The sequence below is a fragment of the Marmota flaviventris genome, chromosome X (assembly GCF_047511675.1).
Source record: "Marmota flaviventris isolate mMarFla1 chromosome X, mMarFla1.hap1, whole genome shotgun sequence".
Lineage (NCBI taxonomy): Eukaryota > Metazoa > Chordata > Mammalia > Rodentia > Sciuridae > Marmota > Marmota flaviventris.
Genome location: NC_092518.1, coordinates 115842394 through 115866649, shown reverse-complemented (window position 1 = coordinate 115866649; position 24256 = coordinate 115842394). Strand labels below are relative to the sequence as shown.

Sequence of the window (24256 nt, the reverse complement as noted above, 5' to 3'; positions counted from 1 at the left end):
GTAGTGACTTTTTTTTTAAAAGGAGAAATACTCAGTGCTGATTTCTTAGATCCACTTGGAATCCAGGCTTAGATTCACATAGAATAAATATTTTAGGGTATTCAGTGCCCATCATACTGAAAGCCCCTTGACTTTCATCTTCTGCATTTGCATTTTTTCAGAGATAATAATGAAAACATTTTTTTGCAGATTTCATTATTGAAAATCCTATTTACATGAACAGGCATTGTTGTGGCTTAGGGAAGAATGTGGGGTCCCATTCTTTAGCTCCTTGTATATCTTTGCTAAGGCTTGTCTAAATAGAAGTAATGACGCTTTAGTCTAAGCAGCTTTTCTCATTTAGGTAAGCAGGGTGGTTTGAAATTTCAGTTTACTAGATAATTGAGTCTCTTCTTCTTAATTATTTCAGGCATGCAGGTTGCTCTCTTTATAGTAAAGACCCTAAAAATCTAGTAATCTCCTCAGGCATCCGTTTGGTAATAAAATCCTGTGCATTTTCAGGGGTTAATTTTCATGACAATTGTGTGTCGCCTCCCCACCCCCATCCTTGAGGAAATTCTGCTGTCTTTTAGGGTCTTTCCTCACAGTAGCAAAAGCACACTTTAAAAATATATAAGGATGTTGCTGGAACTACTGAATCTAGAGGAAATTTAAATGTATTCAGATTTATGCTCATTACACAACTTTCATTTAGAGTTTTTAATAGCCTTGTCATATTTCTTGGAAAATCATGTGCCTGACTGCCAGACTTGGTTTTCTACCCTGAATAGAAAACTGAATATTAGCAAACGTGCAGCATAAGTATCCCCTATTCTATCCATTTTCTAAAAAAGAAAAAAAAAAGAGGTCATCTGGTGCAGATTGAGGTGGGAAAAACTTAAAAAAAAAGAAAGAAAAGAAAGAAAGCTCAGATCGGCTTCACATCTGCTAGTCATTCCAACTGGTGTGACTTCAATCCAGCAAGTTTTTATTGAGCACCTGTGGTGGGGGTGGTGCTAATAATCGTTAACATTTATTGAGCCAGGCACTGTGCTAAGCCTTTTATGGGCAACATCCCACTTAATCCTCACAACAGCACTACCAGGTGGTAATATTATTTCCCCCATTTTACAGATGAGGAAACTGAGGCTTAGAGAGGGTTAGTCACCTGTTGTAGGTCAAACAACTATGAAATGAATTAAGCCCAGTTAGTCTGGTTCCAGAGCTATCCTCACCATTATGTTTATGATGGGCTCAGCATTTCTAGAAATTACTTCTGAAACCAGTTTTAAGAATCCACTGTGTGTGAGATGCTAGAGATTCAAAATCAAATGCTCCGATCTTCCTAGTCTTGGTGGGGAAGTAGATGTAGAAAGTATATAAAGATGAAGACCATGCATGGAGGTTTTGTGTATCTGTTGAGGGGAAGGAGGGGTGTGCATGGGAAGGCCAGTAGCTGGAACCTTCCTATGGGAATGCTGCATCCTGAATATAGCTCAGCAGCCTGGTGCCACAGACGTTTCTTTTCCTGTTTAGTGAAGGTCCTCCTTTGACTTGAACTGTCTCAGTGGGAACCATGTTCCCATCACTGCCTCAGTCCACTGTAACCTATTGCATTGCCATTTTCTCCTTTATTTCAATTCTCCCCCCTCCCGCCTTTTTTTAAAAAGTAAAACATAAGTACAGACATTCCTGAACCAAACTCCTGTGTCCCAAAAGCTGAAGGTAAGTCATATAAGAGTAACAGTCCATAGGGAGACCCTGGATTCAGGCTTGTTTGGTTCAGCTTGATAAGGAGCCCCCTTGGCTGTGCCTCTGGGTGCCCACACCGGATTCTAGAGAGCTGTGTGTTTGACTCGCCCACAGCTTGATGAGAGAATGAAGTTACTGTTAGCAGTTTTTCAGTAAGATCATGGGAATGGAAGAGAAAAATCTCCAAATTACCTGTTTGGGTAATTTATTTTTGTTTTTCATAGCTCCTGAAGAAAGCAAGGAGGAAAAACAATCACCACTGAGCACCATTGAAAAGTCTCTTATATGTTGCATTATGAACTTAGATTTTACTCAGTTTTAGGGAACATTTGGTTCAGGGAAAAATGAACTCACCAACCTGTGTGTGTTTGAAACAGTATCCTTTCACTTCCAACCTCAGCTAACCAAAACCCCCTGTGTCTCCCACTTTCTTTAGTTGGGCTGAAATGTTTTGCTTGTCAACTCCCTTTCTGTGCACTTTCTCCTCCATAAAATCTTTTCCACAGAAAGGGGTTGCCACCAAGTCTAGACTTCAGTAGTATGCAGAAGGAGGGCCAATTAGTGAGGATTTTGATTCATATTACATGAGGGTGGGAGGAGGAGGTGGAGGAGGAAAATCTGTCCTTCCCAGTCCTTCAGATACTCAGGCTCTAACACAACAGGATGCTGAAGATGTATAAAATTACTGGAGCATTTACACAGTGATTCCCCAAGATGGCATAAATGCCACAGCACTAGAGCACGTCAGTGTAGACATTGAGATAAGCTGAAGGATGGGAAAAAGGAAAAGATCAATAACGATGCTTCTCACTCAGGGATCAAGAGTGAGTGTTTGATTTTCTTTTGGTTGCATTTTGCTCAGGTGCAGTGTGTATGTTGTACTAACAAGGGAGCTGACTCCCTTTTCCACAGGTTCCTATCATAGGAAAAGAGGAAAGATATAATAGAGGGCACAGATTATTTACAGTGGCTGAGAATGTAATTACAAGGTGCAATGGCTTGAAACTGAAATTTAGGTTAGCCATTAGAGCTGGGAGAAGCATCTTAACAGGAAGAGCAATTGGGCATCGGAAAGATTTGCCTGGAAGCTGGTTAAACGGCGTCTCCAGAAATGCTGAGGACTCGGACAGGGGTAATGTGAAGAGAAACCAAAATCCAGAGTTGGGCTGGAGGCCCAGGCTGATAGGCATCTTTCATTATTGCCTGGCTCCCTTTGTGATTATTTAATTGCTAATAGCTTGTGGCAATTTTTTCATGTATCCAAAATATGCCTAATTTGTTAAGCATAAGGAAACAAATGCCTCTGAGCAGTGAAAATGAAGCATTTGGATGGATCTTAAACACCCTCCTAACGGACTTTCTGGAATATGGGCCAGTGACTGAGGCAGTATTATTATTATTTTGCTTCTGTAAGGTCTCTTACTCCTTCTAATTCGGGGCTATTGCTGTTAAGGTGACATTTGGGCTCTGTCAATATTTGTTTCTCAGAGATTACCCTAAATAGAATTTATTTTTGGTTTCAATTCATATTTTTCTTGATCTTTCCATCCTTTTAGACACATACCCCCGCTCCCTGTCCAAGTGTTTTGGGCTCCACCTCATCTCTCCCCTTCCTGCCCCTATCTCCTTTCCTTTGCTGGAGCAAGATCCTATGTAAACCCTTTAGCCTTTAGGTATGAGGGCATTACCGAAGGAGTCTTGCACTTTGAGACAACACCTAATGGAATGGTTTAACTTAAGTAGTAACTCACCCATGATGGAACATTTATACAATACCAAACAGATACTTTTAGGTGGTGTAGATGGGAAGAGAGCATCTCCTAGGGCGGCCATTAACAAATTTTCTCAAATTTGATGGCTTGAAACAATTGAAATTTGTTCTCTTACTGTTCTGGAGGCCAGAAGTCCAAAATAAGGTGTCAGCAGGGTTGCATTCTTTACAAAAGCTCAGGGAGAGAATCCTTCCTTGCTTCTTCCAGTTTCTGGTGGCTCATGTGTGTGGTTTTATTATTCCAATCTGCCTCCATCTTCACATAGCCTTCTGTTTTTCTCATCTCTCCTCAATGTGTCTCATAAGGACATTTGTCATTGGTTTAGGATCTACCTAGATAATCCAGGAAGACCTCATCTCCAGATTCTTAATTACATCTGCAAAGACCCCTTTCCAAATAAGGTCACATTTGCAAATTTCAAGAGTTAGAATATAGATATCTTTTTGGGAGATACCATTCATCAACCCTACTATAGAAGAGAACTTTCTGGGACATCTAGAATTATATCAGTTTACCAGAGCTCTCTAACTGGAAGTTGTTCAAGAGATGCTTTAAGTTGCTTGTAAAATGTCAGTATGCTTCCATAAAAAGATGTGAATGGCAACTGCTATTAGCCCATTTTTCAAATGATTAAACTGAGGACGTGGGGAGTAAAAAATGACTTACCCAAGTCACTTTGGATCAGACGAAGAGTTCTGAAACGTTATTTAGCATAGGTTTATGTCTTACCTCATGACTTTTTGGATATTTTTCCTTAAAAAATATATATTTTTCTGAACACTTTAGTCATGGGAAGGCAATTACTGCTTATTCCTCACCTGAAAAGCCTTTTCACAGGATATATAGGTTCATGGTGATGGTGTGCTTTTCACCTAGTCTTTGTGATTTTGCAGAAATCTCAGCAATAGGGAATTTTGGAGGCCAGAAACATCTGTGAAGCAAGACTGCCTTTTAAGGTTCAGGTTTACTAAGTGTTAGGTATAACTGTATTCAAAGTGGTAAATATATAGTTGTCACAGATGAGATATTTTCTGAGGAAATGCTGTCATAGTTATTCATGACTAAAGAACCAGTTCTAACATTGATGGCTATGGAGCAGTCTCTGTTCTGATGCATTACCAAGAATATACCAGTGACAACCTTAATGTGTAAAGTGATTAGTGAGTTTGGCTATAGACTTCAAGGCAACACAGAGAAAAAAGCACCTCAAAGGCCAGGAGGATCATCTCCAACCTGGTGCAAGGAGTCCCTTCTGTGGTCTCCCATATGGCTACTAAATTATGCTTGAATGTTTCAAGACACACGGAGCTTGTTATGTATAAAGAGTAGGCTCTCACTTTTGACTATTTGTTCATTAATTCAACAAGCATATTGAGTATACTATATACCAGGATCTATGCCATATCAGGAAATACAGAAATTGTCAAGATATAGTTCTAGTTCAGAGAAACTTACAACTTAATAATAGGGATAAATATTCCAATGACTACAAAGCCTAGATTGCAAAACACAGTGTTGGGTAAAAGCGTGCTGAAAATTCTGAGAGATGATAGCTCATAGGGTTTATTTGGAGTGGAGGGAAGAAGAAAACATTATGAAAGAGACTTGGGAAAGACTTTATGGATGAGGTTTTAATAGGGAAAGTGGGAAAGGGAGGCATGTGTTTGGAAACATGAGATAAGAGTTTAATTTAATCCTCACAGGCTCTTTGAGAGGTAGATGCTGTTATCCCCATTGTACAGATAAGGAAGCTGAGACTCAATATTCAGTAATTTGCTGAAGATTATGAGGCTATTAAGTGGCCAGTGGCTCATGGTTTATACCCCTATTTGTCTTATTTTGGAATCCTACCTTTTGCCACTGCATACCATCTTATCAGGAAGTGGATTGCCATTAGTTGACCTCTGGAGGTACAGGGACATATAGAAGGGTATGCAATTGTTACATATGATGCAGCACTCTAAAGCATGAGATGTTGGCCCCATATAAACATCCATGCAAGTTCAAATGCTTTTAACAAAGCCTTTCTAAGAAGACAAATGCTAGTCTTCTGTTTCTATTCCCAATGCCCAGTCTGGAAAGGGCTTATCTAACATTGATTTGTCTACACTTGGAAAGTTTCAACTCCTGAGCCTAATCCCTTTGAGGAAAACAAGCCCAGATTTTGCAAGGTACTCAGTTAAGTCACACAGCTGATTTGGTAGCAGAGCGTATAGTAACACTTTAGCCTTGGTAGGGAAGAGGGCTCCCTTCCATGTGATGTCATTCCCGTGGTCAGGGGCCTAGCACTTAGATTGGGCTTCTAGTCTTAAATTTTCAGCTGTGTCTTAGGTCTGCATATTTGAAGATTGAATCTGAAATATAAAAATTATACACCTCCTGAAAGACAGTATCGCAGCTGACTTATCTGAGTAGAATAGTAATTAGTGAATAAGTGACTAGGGGAGACAAGAATATTGCTTTAGCTTGGTCCCTTTGGCAGAATTCTAACTAAAATATTATGTATCCCTACTTCACAGTGGCTGGCATTATTCTCCAATCCAATCATCATTTTACTAGGGGTCTCCTTGCATCCAAATAACCAAGGATGTGTGTGTATGTGTGAATCCTTCTACTTTAGTAATATCAGTTAGTCTGACATTGTTCCTTTCAAACTGAGGTCTCTTGAAATTCTGGCATTATCTCCAAGTAAAGGGGAGGCATCCAGTCCAAACCACAGCGGGCCCCTTGAGATTCAAAGATGAGTCAGTCTAGGGTCTTTCCTTCAAGGAATTTAAATCTAATGGAGATAACACATGTAAATATAACTGTGAATCAATTTAGAGAGTATAAGAAGTGTCTTTATAAAGAATGGAGAGTGTCATGGGAATTAAAATGTTCCCTTTCCACTCCCATTGGTTGCAATTGAATCGAAAGATAACTAGGAGTCGTTTTGGAGCAGGGCTCACATAGCTCTTCGTCATCTGGCCCCTGCCAGTCTTTACCACTTTACTTTTCCTTCTAGTCTTGCCAGGTTTCCCAGCAGTGCCTGAACATGCCACCCACTTTCACACCCCTGGGCCATTGCTCCATCTTCTTGGAGGTTTCTAAAGTAGTGGAGTGATTCAATCAAGAAATGTACTTTAGAAATATCTGTCTGGAGTTTGGGTGAAGAAGGGTATAGAGGCAGGAAGGTCAGTCTGGAAGCTGTTGTCATCATCTAAGCAATAGGAGGTAAGGTTGATGAGGCAGTCTTGGAAAGAGGAGGATGATGAGAAATATTCAAAAAACAGAGTCTGTGGGATTTGGGGACATTGAGCTATACCAGATGAAGGTGAGTAAGATATCCAAATAACTTAGATGTTTCTAGTTTGAGAGTCCTTTTCCTAGACATATCTGAGAACTCCAGGGCAAAGACTGTCTTGTTTTTATTATTATTATTATTATTATTATTATTATTATTATTAGGTACTGGGGATTTAACCAAGGGATGCTTTACCACTGAGCCACATCCCCAGCCCTTTTTGTTTTTTTTAATTTGAGACAAGATCTCCCTAACTTGTTTAGGGCCTCACCAAGTTATCTAGGCTGGCCCTGAACTTGTGATCGAGGCTTACACCCTAGTCTGTCTTATTTTGGAATCCTACCCCTACCCTCACCCTCCCAAGTTGCTGGGAGTACAGGTGTGCACCATTGCACACAGTACTTGTTCATTATTGTATTCCTGAGGCTGGGCATATTATCGGGCATATTATCTGGCACAAAGTAGGCATTTGGTAAATGTTGGGTGAATGAATTGTTCACCACTTTGGCAGGTTGAATATAAATCAGTGAATTTGTATTCCTAGAGCACATGTTAACTGCTAGTTGGGAATGTGGTCTAGAAAGAATCTCTTTGTGGGAGAGTGTAGTGATCTGGGGATTCAACCTTTACTGGGCACAGAATGATAGGCTGTTAATTGACAGTTGGCAGTAGAGATAAAGGTAATTCATTCTTTAATTCTCAAGCTTAGAGAATGGCTTATCTCCAGGGTTGCTTTAAACTCCCAGTACTCTATCCAGTGTAGTAGCGACATTTTGGCCTGCCTTTTACAGAAGCTGAGTCTATACTGTGGCCCCAGGCATGGTCTTTGATTAAAAGTCTCAGCTCCTGATACCCAGGTGTGCCCTCTGCAAGGTCATGTTCTTTCAGGCTAAATAACAGAATAGTAACCTTCATCTGGGTTCCCTAAGATGATTTCTTCCATAGCAATCATCAATTTCCCCACCAGTTTCAAATGCAGCCATTTCTTTCATCTGTATTCCTATCTTGATTAGTGAGAAATTAATGAGCGTGTAAGATTTGATTTAGATAATGATTAATTAGGGGAAAAGGTGCTGTTCTAATAGCAAGTCACTATTATATGCTAAGGAAATTAGTTAATATTTTTGGATGGCAAATTGACTTGTCCTTTATGAAAAAAAAAAACTTTAAAAATGCCTGATTTTTTTTTTTTGGTTCATTAGTAGAGCAACCTGCTCTTAATCCTTTGGATAATTTTAATAGGCTTGTATTATTTTTCCTACAAGTCATGAACAACTAGTTTTGGGTATCATTAATTCCTTTGTTTAATATTACTTTAATGATAATATTAAATTATTATTTTCAGCACAGTGAATTTTTGTTAGCAAAAAAAAAAAAAAAACTGCTGTTCATAAAACAGACCTTGACAATGAAATGTGTCAAATCATCATACACACACACACACACACACACACACGAAAAGATTTCAATTTTCATTGTTACAGAGCCCTGACAATTTATTCTATTCTGTTGCTGTTTGAATATGCTTTATCCACTCTTAGAAGAGTATAAGGATTAAGGTCTACATTAATATTTCTTCTGTTCTTTAATGTGCTTTTTAATGTGATGTTTGACAATTTATTGTCATTAGTTAAAATGGCAGTCGAGTAAAATAACCAACATATAGAACATAATAAAGGTAATTAGATAATTGGAGTATTTGAAGTGACCTTGAGGAGTTATTTAGTCCATTTCCGAATTTCAGGTCATATGACTAATCTTCCTAAACACTACTCTTCATCATATTATGTCTCCACTTGGGATCCTCCAGTGGTCCATTATTGTCTCTGAGGTCGAGCCCACAGGTCTCTGCCTGTATTCAAGTCTCTTCAGATTTGGCCTGTCTTACTGTACCCTGGATTACAGCCTTTCTTCAGGCAGGTTACCTTGCCCTGCTACTCCATGGGTGCCAAACACATTTCACCCATTGACTTCTCCAAATTCTTCCTATCTTTATTGTGTAGGTCAAACCCCAGGTCTTCCTGGAAGTCTCCTTTGAATCCCAGAGCCTCTGACAAGCATTCCTCTTTTTAGCAAATGTTGTCTATATTGCATATTTTAAAATTTACTTTTATTTTATTTATTTTTATTAGTGCATTATAGTTATATACATTATTAGAGTTCATTTGACATAGTCATACAAGCATATTTTAAAAATCAACTTTATTGAGATATGATTTGTGAAGAATAAAACGCACCCATTTGAAGTGATAAGTTTTGACAACTGTGTATATTCATGTAACCACTACTCTAATATAGAATATTTCCATCACCTTGGAAAATATACTGCATATTTTGTCACATAACCATATACCAACTTTACTTGTTCTCTAGCTATTTTGGGGTGTGAAAATCTGGTCTCTCCACATGGATTTATTTTTGTTTGTTTAATTTTAATTAACACATATTGAATAGTTACTTTGTACGAAGAAGACTAAGAGCTTTACAGGCATAATCTCACTTAATCCTTGCAATAATTCTATCAAGTAAGTACTATTGATAATCTCATTTTATAACTAAGGGCAAAAAGGCATGCAGAGTTTAAGTAACCTACCTACGTTTGCACATTATATAGTGATGTAAGGACTAAGCAAGTTAACATGACTGACTTTTGCTGTTTCCTAACCACTAGTGTCCATGATGCTGCTGACTTCTAGGCCATTAATACTTACTGACTTGGAATAAAATCCAAGAGAACTGACACATTTAAACAGTCTGATGTGCATTGTTGACTTTCTTCTTATTATGGAGAGGGTTCAGGCCTGGAATAGAGTCTCCCAAGTGTGTTGAGCCTAGAACTAAAATCTCAGCCCTGGCAGAGGGGGCTCAATGGTTATCAGGGGCAGTCCAAGATACCGGGTTTTTAAATGGATCCAATCAAAGAACAAAAGTTGGGCCCAAAGGAAGGAGTCTGTGATGAGGGTCAAGAAAGCTACATGGGATACATAGGCAAGAGGATAGCAAGTTTGAGGCTAGTCTGGTTGACTTAGCAAGACCCTGTCTCAAAATAAATAAATAAATAAATAAATAAATAAATAAATAAATAAATAAAAGGGCTGGGATGTAGCTCAGTGGTAGAGCCCAATTGGGTTCAATCCTCAGTACTGGAAAAAATAAATAAATAAAAGACAGTCGGGCCACAGGTACCAAGCCTGAAGCAATACCCTGGCTTAAGAGTATGTAACTAGGGGGCTGGGGATGTGGCTCAAGCAGTAGCGCGCTCGCCTGGCATGCGTGTGGCCCAGGTTCGATCCTCAGCACCACATACAAACAAAGATATTGTGTCCCCTGAGAACTAAAAAATAAATATTAAAAAAATTCTCTCTCTCTCTCTCTCTAAAAAAAAAAGAGTATGTAACTAATGGGAGCCTTCTTTGGATTATCTGTGGTTAGCCTCTGGGAAGGGAGGCTGTGGTTAAGGGTGCCTAGTTTGGGTATGCATGGTAATAATCTCAGAGAGAAAAAGCTTCCATTATCTCAATATCTTTTTCAGTTGTATGCCCCAGTACTAGATCCAATGTGCAAGCAAGACATCATCTCAAAATAATTATAAATACATTACTTCATAGTTCCTTCAAGTGAAACATCTATTTGTGTCTCTTCAAGATGTTCAGAAATTGATTTTTATGGTATTTTCCCAAGATCAAATTTAAAGTTAAGATGAAAAGTTTTCAGGGTTATCTGTCTGCATTCCCTTTTTTAGATACAGACAGACGCAAAGTTCTTGCTAGTGTTCTCACTCAACAGCCCTCATTAATTCAACAGTGTGTGCATAGGGCTGAATGGAATCGCTGGGGCATCCCAAAGGAGATGGGAGTCATTCTCTGCTCTTCAGGAATTTACAATCTAGGAGAGGAGATTATAGTATGAAGGTGCTTTTTAATCCTTCAAAATAAATGGGAACTAGCAGCCCCATAATGACTTCAGTTAATTTTTTTTAGCATCTGGGAATGCAAGTTATTAAGCCCTAAAAAGCTGAACCTTTCTGGTTCATTTGAATAGTCAATTGCTAAGTCTTCTTCTTATCTTCATTCCAGGCTATATTGCTTGTCTAGTCCCATTTCCCGCCTGAATTCCATTTTTACAAAACAGATCAAAACAAAGCAAAGCAAAGCAAAACAAAACAAAACAAAAAGTGAGCTCCCCTTTGACAAGTGTGGTGCACTATTAGTTTTTCTCTATCTCAATCTTTTGTCCCTCATATACTTAAAGCTTTCCTATTTACTATGTCCTTTGTTGGTTGCAAGCTATTTCTTAAATTGACCTTTTTGCTTGTATTCATACAAGTATGTAATAGTTCTCAGTGAACCCCCTTAGTCATTTGCCCTTGGTTTTAGTTTTTATTCCTCCCATTTTGGGAATTAGTTCCCCTGGTAATTTTTTGTTTAGTTGATGAGGATTCTCTCTAAATTCCTTCTTTATTACTTTCACTTCTGTTTCTTCATGCGAATGAATGGTCATGGCATTGAAATGGTTATATTTCTCTATTATCATTTCATTTAGGCAAGTCTAGTTCTCCTATGCTGTCCTGTGGGGAGGATATTTTATGCTGAACTGTGACTTATATCTAATTTCCTGAAAATGAATGCTTTTCCTTTTGGTATGTATTTTTCTCCTTCCTGGTTTGGAAATTCTGAGTTCTTGTCAGTTTATAGATTTTTTAAAATGTAATTTAAAATTTATTCTAATTAGTTATACATGAAAGTAGAATGCATTTTGACACATCATACATACATGGAGTATAACTTCTCATTCTTCTGGTTGTACATGATGTAGAGTTACAACAGTTGTGTAATCATATATGCACATAGGGTCATAATGATCAAAACATTGTACTATCCTACCCCCATATTCCCTCCCCTCCCTTCAGTTCTCTCTGTATAGTTCAAAATGCCTCTATTCTTTCCCTGTAATTTATTGTGAATTAGCAAGTTTATGGATGTTCTGTTTCCTTAAGTCTATAGCTAACTCTTAGCCCCTAGATCAATTGCACTGCTTTATTGATTAATCAGGAAGTGATAACTGAGAAGAAGGAAGAATAATGCTCTATATGCACTTATAGTTAGATATAACATATCCTTTTCTTCATTGGACATATTTTCTGAAAAGTTCTCATTTGAGACTTTATTCCTTTGAAGATGTTTGGCTAACCAATTTGTCAAGGTGGTAGGAGTTGATAAAATGGTGAATTTAGTACAGGGACATTCTGTGTAAGCTCTGAGTAACTTATTGAGTTATCATATCACAGGCAAACCCAAATGGTGTCTTGGAAATTCTGAGTCATTCCTGGGCTTCTGTAGGTCCACTGAACAATTTGTCAATTTGTCACCTTATAAGATCTTATCAGCCCATAGCACTTCACAGAGAAAAGATTTGAGCCCTGTTATTTTATAACTTCTACTAGGTAGAACTGGTGGACTAGCAACAGTACTAGCAGCCAACCACCGTGCCAGATAAACTCAAGCATTCTTCAAAACTGGAAGTCACCACCAGTGCAAATTCAAAGACACAATGGGTTTTACATCTAATTTATGAATTTATGAACTTAAGTAAATATAGAGATTTTAAACTACACCACTTAGGCATTGAATTTATCATGAAAGTAGAAAAAATCTTGCTAAATGGACAGGAACTTGGTATATAGAAACTATCTGCTATATAGGGTTTCTCACACCTATGGTGTGTGTCCCAAGTAACCTTGTTTGAATTTAGATTAGTCTCTTCCCCTAGGGGACACTTTCCCTTCTTGGTCCAGTAAACTGCATCAGTTTCTACTGCCAGAATAGCATTCCATTTTCTAACTTCTTGTAGAAAGAACACAGTGCGCTAGAACCAGCTTTGTGTTTTCTCCCTTTTTTCTGAAGATAATCATAAAGCCTTTAAGCTTAGACCATATTTAAAATCGGTTTAAGGCTTGTATATGAGTTTGACATTTATAGGAGATAAATCTGAACTCTGTGTCTCCAGACCCCAAATTGTATTTTGACATTAAATATCACCTTTCCATCTAGTACTATAAATTGCAGGGCTGGATTAGGTTTGGCAATATGTATTATCTGTGCTCTCCTTTACTACTTCTGTCAATAGCTCCCATGAGGAAGGGGGACATGGAGAGCTTGGAGTCAATACCCTGGATTCCAACACTGACACCATGTGAGGCAAAAGTTAATGAATTTCATTCTTAAATTAAGAAAAACTTAGACACATACATTAAGGATGTGATCAACTGAAATTCCTAGGGAAATAAGATGTTGTAATAATAAGAAAATTTTCTGCTAACTTAGAGCTAAATAGCCTCCCCCCCTTTCTTAAAAACCCCATTTTTTGAAAACCTGTCTAAAATGTTTGAATATGCTCTCTAGTCTCACTTCAGTAAGATTTATTGAACCTTACTTTGCTGAGAACCTTATGGGACTTTGGGGAAGTTATGTTCCATATACACATTTTATCATCCTACCTAGCTATGCTGTTTTATTGCACTCATTTACTATGACTAGGTATTTATCTCTGTTAGTCCCTTTAGACAGTGAGCTTCTATCCAAATAGGAGTATAATAGCAAGTCTCTCTTTTCAAAGATGCACTTCCAGCATGTTGCACAGTGTCTGGCACATATACGCTATGTCACACAGGGCCCTCTGAGAAGGAGATGCCAATTGGATTAGATATGGAACAGATAGCTTTCTTGGGAAAGCACTTATGGAAGAAAATGGAGGGGGATGCTGAAGGAGGCTAGAAAGAGAAAGGAAAGAAAGGAAAATTAAGAAGGAAGAACCTTAAACTAAGATGCAGTTTTAAGAAAGTTTGGCAAGATCAATGGGGAGTCCACAAACCAAAATCCCATGTGAACAAAGTCACATGTCTCATAGGACTCAGTATCTTTGCCATGCTCAGTCATTGGTTGAGAGTAGCTCCTAGGGTTTGTCGCCTGTGCACAACATGGTGGTGAAATCAGATGGCAGCAACTGGGGTTACTAGTCAATTACTCCCCATGGCAGGAGAGCTGAAATGCACATTTCCATGGCCACCACAGAAGGAGCTCAATAAATGCTTACTGAAGGGAGAGTATGCACTTTTATCTGGATTATTTTCCTTATCATAATGTTTTTCAGATTCATCTCTGTGGTAGCAGGTATCAGTACTTAATTTCTTTTTTGGCTAAAATCAAATTTTATTGATTGGATATACCATAGTTTGTTTTCCCTTTCTTTCTTTGATTTATTTTCTCTATTGTACTTATCATCATTTGCCATTATTTTTTAAAATATATTTTGGTTGTCAATGGACATTTATTTTATTTGTTTATTTTCATGTGGTGCTGAGGATCAAACCCAGTGCCTCACACATGCTAGGCAAGTGCTCTACCACTGAGCCACAACCCCAGCTCCCACTTGCCATTATTTTTATGTTTTCATTTATTAGTTCATTTGTTTGTTGTCTTGGGGAATATAAAGTCCATGAGAGCAGGGACTTTGCTTTGCATACTGTTGTACTCATCTTGATTGGTATATAGTAGGAACCCAAGAAATATTTGTTGAATGATTTGCATCTTGCTCCAGACCTTTAGTTAAAACAACAAACAACAATGGTTTCACTGGATATGGTGGTGCACGCCTGTAATCCCAGTGACTCAGGAGGCTGAGGAAGGAGGATCTCAAGTTTGAGCCAGCCTCAGCAACTTAGTGAGGCCCTAAGCAACTTAGCGAGACTCTGGCTCAAAATAAAAAATAAAACGGTTGGGGATATAACTCACTGGTAAAGCACCCCAAGGTTTAATCCATAGGACAAAAACAAACAAAACCCAATAACAACAAAAAACAACATAGGTTTAATATGTTTTTATTATTTATCCTGAAAAGCAACATTGGGTTGGCTAGACATTCATTTCATTTGGAAATCATAACTGGAATTTTTAAAGGTTGTTTTTTTGATTGTGTTCTCATTCATAAATTATAGTCAGAAAAAATAAATTATCTGAGTGAAAACTGATCTTTTAACAGAAAAATTAAGTATCGGTATTCAATGATGTGTATTTGGTGCTATAAATTAGTTTATGCAGAATTTATGAGTCAAACCTGGACAATTAATTCTGATGGTTATTCAAAAAGAATCAGTTATAAAGACAATTGGAGGAAAGCAGGAATTAATTGGAAAAAAACACTAATTTTGAGTAACCCAGATTTTATTGTATTTGAAAGGAAATTCATGGTTTTATCCTATTTGTATGTGCATGTGGAGGGGGGGAGGGGATAGAGAGAGAAAGAGAGAGAGAGATATTCTGCTTACTGAAACATGAAAACCTTGTTTGTTTCAGGATCAGATTTGCAAGTATGTCTTCCCAAGGGCCCAACATGCTGCTCAAGAAAGATGGAAGAAAAATACCAACTAACAGCCCGACTGAACATGGAACAACTGCTTCAGTCTGCAAGTATGGAGCTCAAGTTCTTAATTATTCAGAACGCTGCGGTTTTCCAAGGTAGGTTCTTGGGATCATTTTAGATGTGTTGCTCAATCATATCATTATTTGGGTACTAAGCTTTCAAATGCTAAATATAATTTATAAATTACCATTCTAGCATTCATATTTGATTAAAAAAAAACCTTCCTAGTGAGAGATTCTAGTTAAGGAAAAATAGTTTTGAGAAAAGGTTCATTTTGATCTTTGAAAAGGTAGGTATTGTCAAACAAAATCATTGCCTGAGGACATTCTGTTTACCTGTCTGTAAAGGTTGTCTATCTCTGTAGAAAGAGTAATTGATATATTCTGTCAGCTAGTCTGTAAAATCCTGTTTAAAAAAGAATGTTTCCTTAAATTCCAAGTTCATTTGTTTTTGCAGTAGTGAGTTAGATACCTGTGGAACACACATGAACTCTTTCTGACCACTAGGACACTTTCCATTTAAGATCAACTGGCTTGTTGGCCAGGTATTTTTATATTTGTGTGAATGATTCCCTCTCTTCTTGTGAATCTCACTTCTTGCCATGCCTATTTATGACTGTGAAGAAGCTATTGTACTATTGCCAGAATGGTTAGCAGATTACATTATTTATAACAGCATGGAAAGGATCTCCCCCAATTTACAGATCCAGCTAGGGATGATGATGATACTGGTGGGGTTGTGGTAGTGAGGGTACCGAGAAGTATTTAGCTAGCACTCTGTGACAGGTACTGTTTTAAATGCTTTCCATGTATTCATTAATCCTCACAATATACATATGGTGAAGTATTACTGTTCCTATTTTATGGATGAAAACCTAAGACCTGGAATGATTAACTTGCCCAAGACCACACAACTAATTAGTGGTGAAGGCAAAGTTTGAACCCAGGTGTTTTGGCTTTTAGAGTACATGTCTTCCTTCCTTCCTTCCTTCCTTCCTTCCTCCCTCCCTCCCTCCCTCCCTCCCTCCCTTCTTTCCTTCCTTCCTTCCTTTTTGGTACCAGGGATTGAACCCAGAGGCACTCAACCACTGAGCCACATTCCTAGCCTGGTTTTGTATTTTATTTAGAGACAGGGTCTCACTGAGTTGCTTAGGGCCTCACTTTTGCTGAGGCTGGATTTGAACATGTGATCCTCCTGCCTCAGCCTCCGAGCCACTGGGATTACAGGTATGCACCACCGTGCCCAGATAGAATCCATGTTTTTAACTAGGTTGCCTCTTGTGACTTGGGAAATTAGTTATGAATATGGGGGCTTTCGTCTATCCTTCCTTAAACAGAATCAGTTACCATTTTCTTGCCCTGCAAAGAGAGGATTGGGTTTTAGATAGAAAAATAACACTTCTGACTACTTGACATTGCAAAGCTTTAGATTTACAGAACCTTTATAAGAATTTACCTCTTTGAATTGTAAGGTGGGTTGATTATAGCTTATTTTGTGGATTATAATGAAATTCTTATATTAGTTAAGAAAATTATTCAAATTTCCCAATAAAGCATACATTCACAACAGATTCTTGGGTCAAAGCCTCAGGGAATGTTACGTTGATTATGTGAAGTACAATATATAAGCCTATTTATACAGTCAGACTCTTGTGAAGAGTTTGTTGAGACTAACAATTTGGCGATAGAATGAATAATTTAGGCTGATTTTAAAAATATATGTACCATTCATGTACTTCTTAGATTGGTTTTGGAGTTGATCTACTGACTAAAAGTGGGGTGATAAGAAGTGGGGTGACATGAGAATTGGATTGAAGTGGATAGCTGAATCTTACACTTTGGGGCATTGAGGCACCCTTTTAGAATGAAGTATTAAGTGATTTGTTTAATTCCTAGAATAATCAGGCCCCCAGATGTTACCTTACAACCATTGTCTGGCTGGAGGGAGATGGTATTCTAGAATGGAGCTGTCCATCTGAGGGCTCTGGGTGTCAGCAATCATATCTCTGTCCTGTCCTTTGCTTTGCATATTTTGTATTCTAGGGCTAGGACAGAATGAGACTAGGAGAGAAAATAAGTTGTGAGAATATTTTGATTGGATTAGATTCCAGATATGGCTGCTGTAACATGGAGGCTGAACACTAGTGTCCTCTCTCTCTCTTTCTCTCACACTACACACACACACACACACACACACACACAATACACACACAGTACACACACACACACACACACACACACATATACTTTCTCTCCTGAATTCTGGGGAAAAGAAGAAGGACAATCCTACCAAAGGGACATGGAGACAGCTAAATGATATCTAAACTCATTCTTGTTAGTGCCTTCAACCAACCTGTGTTTCATTTTCTTTTCTTATTTTCATACCTTGCTTAGAAACTAAGCCCCATAAGAAACAAAAAATAAATTATAGCCCTAGACCTGAAAGCATTTTTGCCATGTTTGGAGAGACATTGTCTGCAAATTCTTTCCATAACAAACATTTGGAGGGAGACGACTTAAAAGCAGGGACCATTATAAGATGATTCATTATTAATTGTGACAAAAAACAGGACATTCACTTATTTTTTTTTCTTATAACTACTTATTCCAGTGAATTGAAATTGAGGGGCACAATTGTTTCTTCCTCTAAAATTCACATTTCCTTCCCCAGATTCTGGTAGACCAAATTATTGAGAATTACCTCACCTTTTCATTCATATAAAATTTGATGTGGCAGCTTTTGTGAGCTATTTTCTCCACCACATGAAGCTGAAGAAAGCTGATCTTGATCTTGGCCTAGATCCACAATCTCTTTAGGATTCTTTCACTAGTCCACATTGGGGGTATTTAAGCAGCAAGTGCTTTTTGCAAATATGCGCACAGTTCCACGAGCAATCCTTACTGCCTCGATTTAGTTTTTATGTCTTCGTTTGCAGGAAGCCTTTGCCCTCATAAATGAGCCTGGGGCCCTTTGCTACAGTGGTTGGAGTGCTCTAATGCTAATGTTGTTTTGATAATGATTGAAGCATTAAAAAAGTTGTTCTTTATTTTCAATCTTTGCATTGCCTCGTTTCCTAAATTTAATTTACTTAGATGTGCTGAGTAAAATGGGGCAGCACAATCGTTTTTTGTTTCTGCTTAATTAATTCTTTTTGAAAACCTCCACTAAAAGTGAATTTTCCTTTTTTTCTTTTTCTTCTCCTCTACCTTATAATAATTATGATGATAATAGTACTAGTGAAGATTTATTAAGTACCTACTGTATGATGCTTACTTTTACATAATTATCTCATTTAATTTTCCCAGAAGCCCTATGAGGTCTGTAGTGTAATTATCACCATTTTATAGATGAGGAAACTCATTGATGTCACAACTTCTAAGTCCTCATGTGACATAGTTTTCCTTGTTCTTAATGTACTTGAGGTAAAATAAAATTAAGAAGTGGTAAGATTTGTGGTCTTTGTGAAGAAAAATTGGATAGAATTCTGAATTTTTCATCATATCCTCTACATATTTTATATCTTCATGCTTTGAGTTCTGTGCTTTTTGTAGAATTTCATCATGACTTTCAGCCTTATACTACCAGGAAATATTTGGGGTTTCTCTGTGTTAGATGATTCTGATCTTCCTTTAAGTGGCAGCAAGTTACTGGAAATTGCCTGTCCCATAATATGAACCCCCTTTATCAGAGATAGAAAATAGTCAATCATGGCAGCACACATATGTAATCCCAGTGACTTGGGAGGCTGAGGCAGGAGGATCATAAATCGGAGGCCAGCCTGCCTGGATAACTTAGCAAGACCCTGTCTCAAGTGATAGAGCACATCTGGGTTCAATTCCAATCTTAACAAAAACAGAGAGGCAAAACTGTGGTTACATAGAGAACATCTCTGCACATCTAAAATGTCATGGACCTCCTGTTTGTAGAGTGGACCCATCTGAGAGTTCTCAAATAGTATTCTTGCTTGGACAGTATTCATGGAGAAACAGTTAAATAGAAGGGTTGTAGAAGACTTTGAGGGGTAGCAAGAAGTAACAAATGACAATAAGAGTGGAGGACAGAAAAATGAATTAAAACTCATCAATGTGACAATTTGGGGCATTTTTAGAGGGCTATTTCCCCTCAGTATCTCCCATATAATAGTAGGTCCAACAACTGATGTTCATATTTATGGCTGTGACCCAATAAAGAAAGATCAAATTATGTTCAGTGTCTTTTTAATATTTTCATTTTAGAAAGCTAAAATAATTTTTGTGCTAAAAAGCAGTGGAAAAAAACACTGGAGTTGGAGTCAGAAAAATTCAAGCCTCGGTTTTCTTATCTGTAATATGGGGTACAAATTCCAGTCCTGCTTATATCATAGAATAATATATGTGGAAGTGTCTTGAAACCCTTAAAGTGCTATATACTTGCATTATGTAGACATCTCATTAATGTGCACTGGGTGCCAAGTAAATGGTGCATTCTTGTGCAGACATAATCTAGATGAGGCTGAAGTTCATGATGGACTTCAACAACTTTGGCTACATTTGGTTGATATATACAGACATCGCCAGTATACAAGTAAGCGAGTCCTGAGGCAGAGGACCTTTTGAAAAAGGGGTTTATTTTATGCACTCTTGAATGCAAAGCTGTGCTATTTGAAATGTCAATACTGCCAGGTTCCTGAAGCTTCTCTTCTGACCTGTATCTGGTATATTTTACACACAATCAAGCAGCTGCATCATGAAGGGTGTGTTGTGTTCAGGCGATATTTTACTTGCATTTTCTGGTCCACATTCTTCCGGCAGAGAGAATGAAAATGTGGGTGTAAGTCTAGGAACATCCAATTGATCTGCACCCAGTGTTGGAAGACTTGTCTTCTGCTACCTGCTTGCTGTGGAGGAGATGGTGAAAGACGCCTCTGAATGGGGAGGAGGGCTGTGTTTCCTTGCTGCTTCTGTTGCTTTTGTCTTCGCTTTCTGTTTCCATCTGCTTTTAGCAATTCTCATATTCTTCTCTGTCAGGTTCCTGTCTCTCCCCCCCCCCCGCCCCTAAATAAAATTGACCTTGGTTCGAACACTCTTTTCCATCAACTCAGAGCAATTTCTCCAGTCATTTCTGCTTGAAATAACTGTTTGGGGACGTTATTCAAGGAGAGCTTTTTTTCTTTCTCAGTTAATATGTGACTGAATAATTGCTTGAACGTTGATAAACATGTCTTGTGATTCGATCATTTGTTAATTTTACTTTTTTTGTAATATGGTGGGGGTTTTAAGTGAATACTGAGCAGTTTTTCTCCATTTCACAATTTTTTCTCCTGACAAGCCTGACAATTCTCCTGCCCATGCTTTGTGCAAACTGAACCCTACTGAGTCCCCCAGTCCAACTTCAGGCCATTCTGTGGTAGCCCTTTCTTCATTGAAAATAATGTACAAGAGAATACTTATATTGATGTGTAATCAGAACTTAATTCATTTTCTGGGGTTAAATAAAATAACATTTAACCAAATAGAAGAATTCTAGGAACAAACCATGACCATGAGTGAGGTTATATATCCTCAAAAGTGTAAATTATTAATCAATCCACTCATCTGTGCAGCAAAGCTCTAGTAATCCCATTATAAACGGGTAAATTTCTCATCAGAGCCCAGAAAATGCTGGCTTTAATTAGTGGACTTTTATGGTACTAACTCAAAGAGATATTTTAGTTACAAAGTTTTTTTTAAAAATGCAGTTTTTAAAATTATTAGTGCTATTGGAAAAACAACTGGAAATCGAGTGTTTAAAGTCATTTCAGATTTGAACTAAGAACTTTTGGATTTAATTTGGCTTTAAAATTCTGAGTCTTTAGCCAAGCCAGAGACTGGGGGAGTTGCAAACCTTTCCTGTGATCTCTTATTGATTTAGAAAAGTTAGTCATTGGGCTGAAAACTGTTTAATAAAAAGATCTTAGAAAAGTGACTCAGTGTGCGGGTGGAGACTATTTTGGGGCCAACTGTGAGGTGACAAGATTATACAGATTAACTATTTTACCTCAGCCCATGGCCTTTGATTCAGTAGAGCTCTGAACTTACTCCACACTTTGCTATCATCATTACTGCCCACCTTTCTCACTAGAGGGCCCAACAAAGCAAATTAAAAGCTGTTGTCCCTGCCCTCTATAAGCTTCCAAGAAAATACCAATTTTGCCTAGAGAGATAACCTGCACCCTTACCCCACTGGGGTTTATTTACTTTCTGAAAACACATGTTCTTCTTCCTTTTTCTGTCTCACTGAGTTGCAGTACCTGATATGAGAGTAATGAAGCATATGTTCAAGAGATTTGAATTCTCCTGTCAGTAGAGTGGAGGTAGAAACAATTTTACTCTAAGCTGAAAGTGGTAATGTAGAAATTAAAAACAACTTTCATTCTGTTGACTGTGAGATGCTTCCAAGGGACAAGTTGTGCACCTGTACCCCTCCTATTTCCGCATCCCACCTTTATGTTAGTTACCAGGTCTTGCTTTTATCTTCATATGTCCTCACATCTTTTGCCTGTATTCTTAAATCTCTGTCTGGTCTCAGTTGTCTCATTTATCACATGCCAGTGCCTTCTGATTTCAGTTCCAGGCTCCATCAGCTCCCACATAGACTACCAGCAAAGGCACAAGAGGGTTTCACGCCTTTAGTCAGCACTTTGGCTTCCCAGTTCACCAATGGAGTTCAGTGATTATCAGTGCAAGCTCTGGGGTCTCTTGGGCTGGGCTTCAATGAGTCTGGATGGGAGTAGGCAGACTGGCATGGAAAAAAAACATTGAGAGTTTGAGTGAGGATCAGAAACCTTTCTTCTGAATGTGTACTAAATCAGAAAGAAATGAAAACTTTTCTGTTCTAAAGAGTTTTTACTTATATTATCTCAGTTAAACCTCACAACAACCCCTTGAGGTTGGTACTGTTATTAGCCACATTTTGCTGTTGAGGAATTGCAGGCTTAGGGAAATTAACTTGTCTAAAATAGCATAGCCATAAATGGCAGAGACAGGAATTGGACCCAAGTAGGACAGCTCCAGAGTCTGTGCCCTTAATTTCCATGTTTTATATAGCCTCTGGATATCTTGCTTCATGGTCATGGGTCATTTCTTCAATACTTCTATCTTTCTCTCTTACAAGGGAAGTCTATTGTATTTGTGGAGCAAGTACCTAGCATGTCTGAAGGCAGTTCTTATGGGGAATTTAAAGATAAAAACTACCTCATGCCTGTCTTCAAGTAGTTCAAAATCCCAAAACCAATATATTTATACATGACTAACATGGATACAAGGCTTCCTGAGAGAAATGCTATAAGAAAACCTTATAGCAGTTTCCCCTGGGGGTTAGAGGTGTATCCAAGATTTGTAGAGCTCATAGCTTAATACAATTTGGAGACCCTTTTAAAGAAAAAAGACGAAATAAAAATGCAAAATGCCAATGGTGCTTCTTGGAAGGGTGTACAGGTGTGGGTCCCTGTAGCTTAAGTTTCATTAGCTTCATAGGAAATCCACTTCTCTATGACAGTGTGGAATTGGAAGAAATTAATTCCAACTAGAGGATAGAGATTTTTGGAAGACATTGCCTGTATGAGCTATTCAGACAGATATGGCTCTTGATCAAAGAACAGGGCAGGTGAGGACATTAGGTAAATCAGGACATATCTTTTCATCAATGAAATTCAAATTCAAACCATAAAGTATCTACTAAATATGAGTTTCCTGGATTTCCGGGCTAGCCTTATTGCTTCTCACTTAGCTTTCCCTCTTGAAAGGGCCAAACACCTGGGAGGGAAGCAGAGGGTCTTAGTGTGCTTGGCATGTGCTTTAGCTTTATGCAGATTGGGGTCTAAGTCAAGCTCTGCTCTTTTCTCTCTTTGTCAACTAGGGCAAGTCACTTGTCTCTTAGCCATTAATGGAAGAGAGTTAAATTAGATGAAGGTGGTCAAGAATTCACCCATTACCTGGCCTATATGAGTCAATTGCATGGCAGTGATTGTTTTTGTTAGTCCCTCTTGTATGTTTATATACATCATTGTGTATGAAATATAGTAGATTGAATATTGCTAGATTGAATGTCACATATTTGTCACACATGGTTTTTATAAATGCTTCTCAGGCTTTGATAAAATGAAAATTAGGCCAGTTGTGGTGGTGCACACCTGTAATTTCAGCAGTTCAGGAGGCTGAGGCAGGAGGATTGCAAGTTCAAATCCAGCCTCAGCAACTTAGTGAGGCCCTAAGCAACTTAACAAGACCCTGTCTCAGAATAAAATAAACAGAAAAGGGATAGAGGTGTAGCTCCATAGTTAAATGTCCCTGGGTTCAATCCCTGGTACTAAAAAAGAAAAAGAAAATAAAATTAGCTAATATACTCAATCAAAATTCTATCATCCAGAAATAACCACTTGTAACATTTTTGAGAGTTTTCTTCTTTTCTCTGTGTGTATGTGTATATGTGTATATTTAAGACTATATAGTATACAGTTTCTCAGTGGTCTCCTGGTGGTCTGAATGAGTTAATGTAGCCTCTGGATCTAACCAGCAAAGGGATACCCTGATTTTGTTTCTTCTTTTTTTCTCTCCTCCTCCTCCTCCTCCTCCCTCTTCTTCCTCTCTCCTCCTCCTCCCTCCTCTCCCCCCATTAGGAGAGGAAGGAGAACAAAAATGTTAGAGAGGAAATAAGAATGCTTATAATTCTCCCCTCCTTTGGTTGAAGTTCTAGACCCGATTAACTGAAATGTAATCATTCAATTAGATCGAGGTTCAAGCTATTCTGTTTCCTGGGAACTGTGCTTTTCCTTTCTAGTGCTTATCCATTTGCAGTGGTATAGTTGTATATATTTTTATTTGATTAACATGAGTTCTCTTTACTACAGAATGAGCTGTCTGTGGGTAGAGCTTGCATCTACCCTAGGTCATTCCTGTATCCCCAGGTGAGACAATAAATGTTTGCATGAACATACACATACCCTGACACAAAATTAAAATAAATAGTATTAATACAGAAAGACTTTCTATTGTTCTTCTTCCCCTGTAATAACTACCATTGTGTCCAAATAGAA

General features: G+C 38.1%; 1 protein-coding gene across 1 annotated transcript in view; it reads left to right on the top strand.

Moving 5' to 3' along the window:
* The window catches only part of Gpc3 (glypican 3), a 413816-nt gene that overhangs the window by 16483 nt on the left and 373077 nt on the right, over positions 1-24256 (top strand). The window contains exon 2 of the mRNA XM_027946989.3: positions 15138-15299. Coding sequence (XP_027802790.1) covers positions 15138-15299 — 162 coding nt within the window. The remainder of the gene's footprint in view (positions 1-15137; positions 15300-24256) is intronic.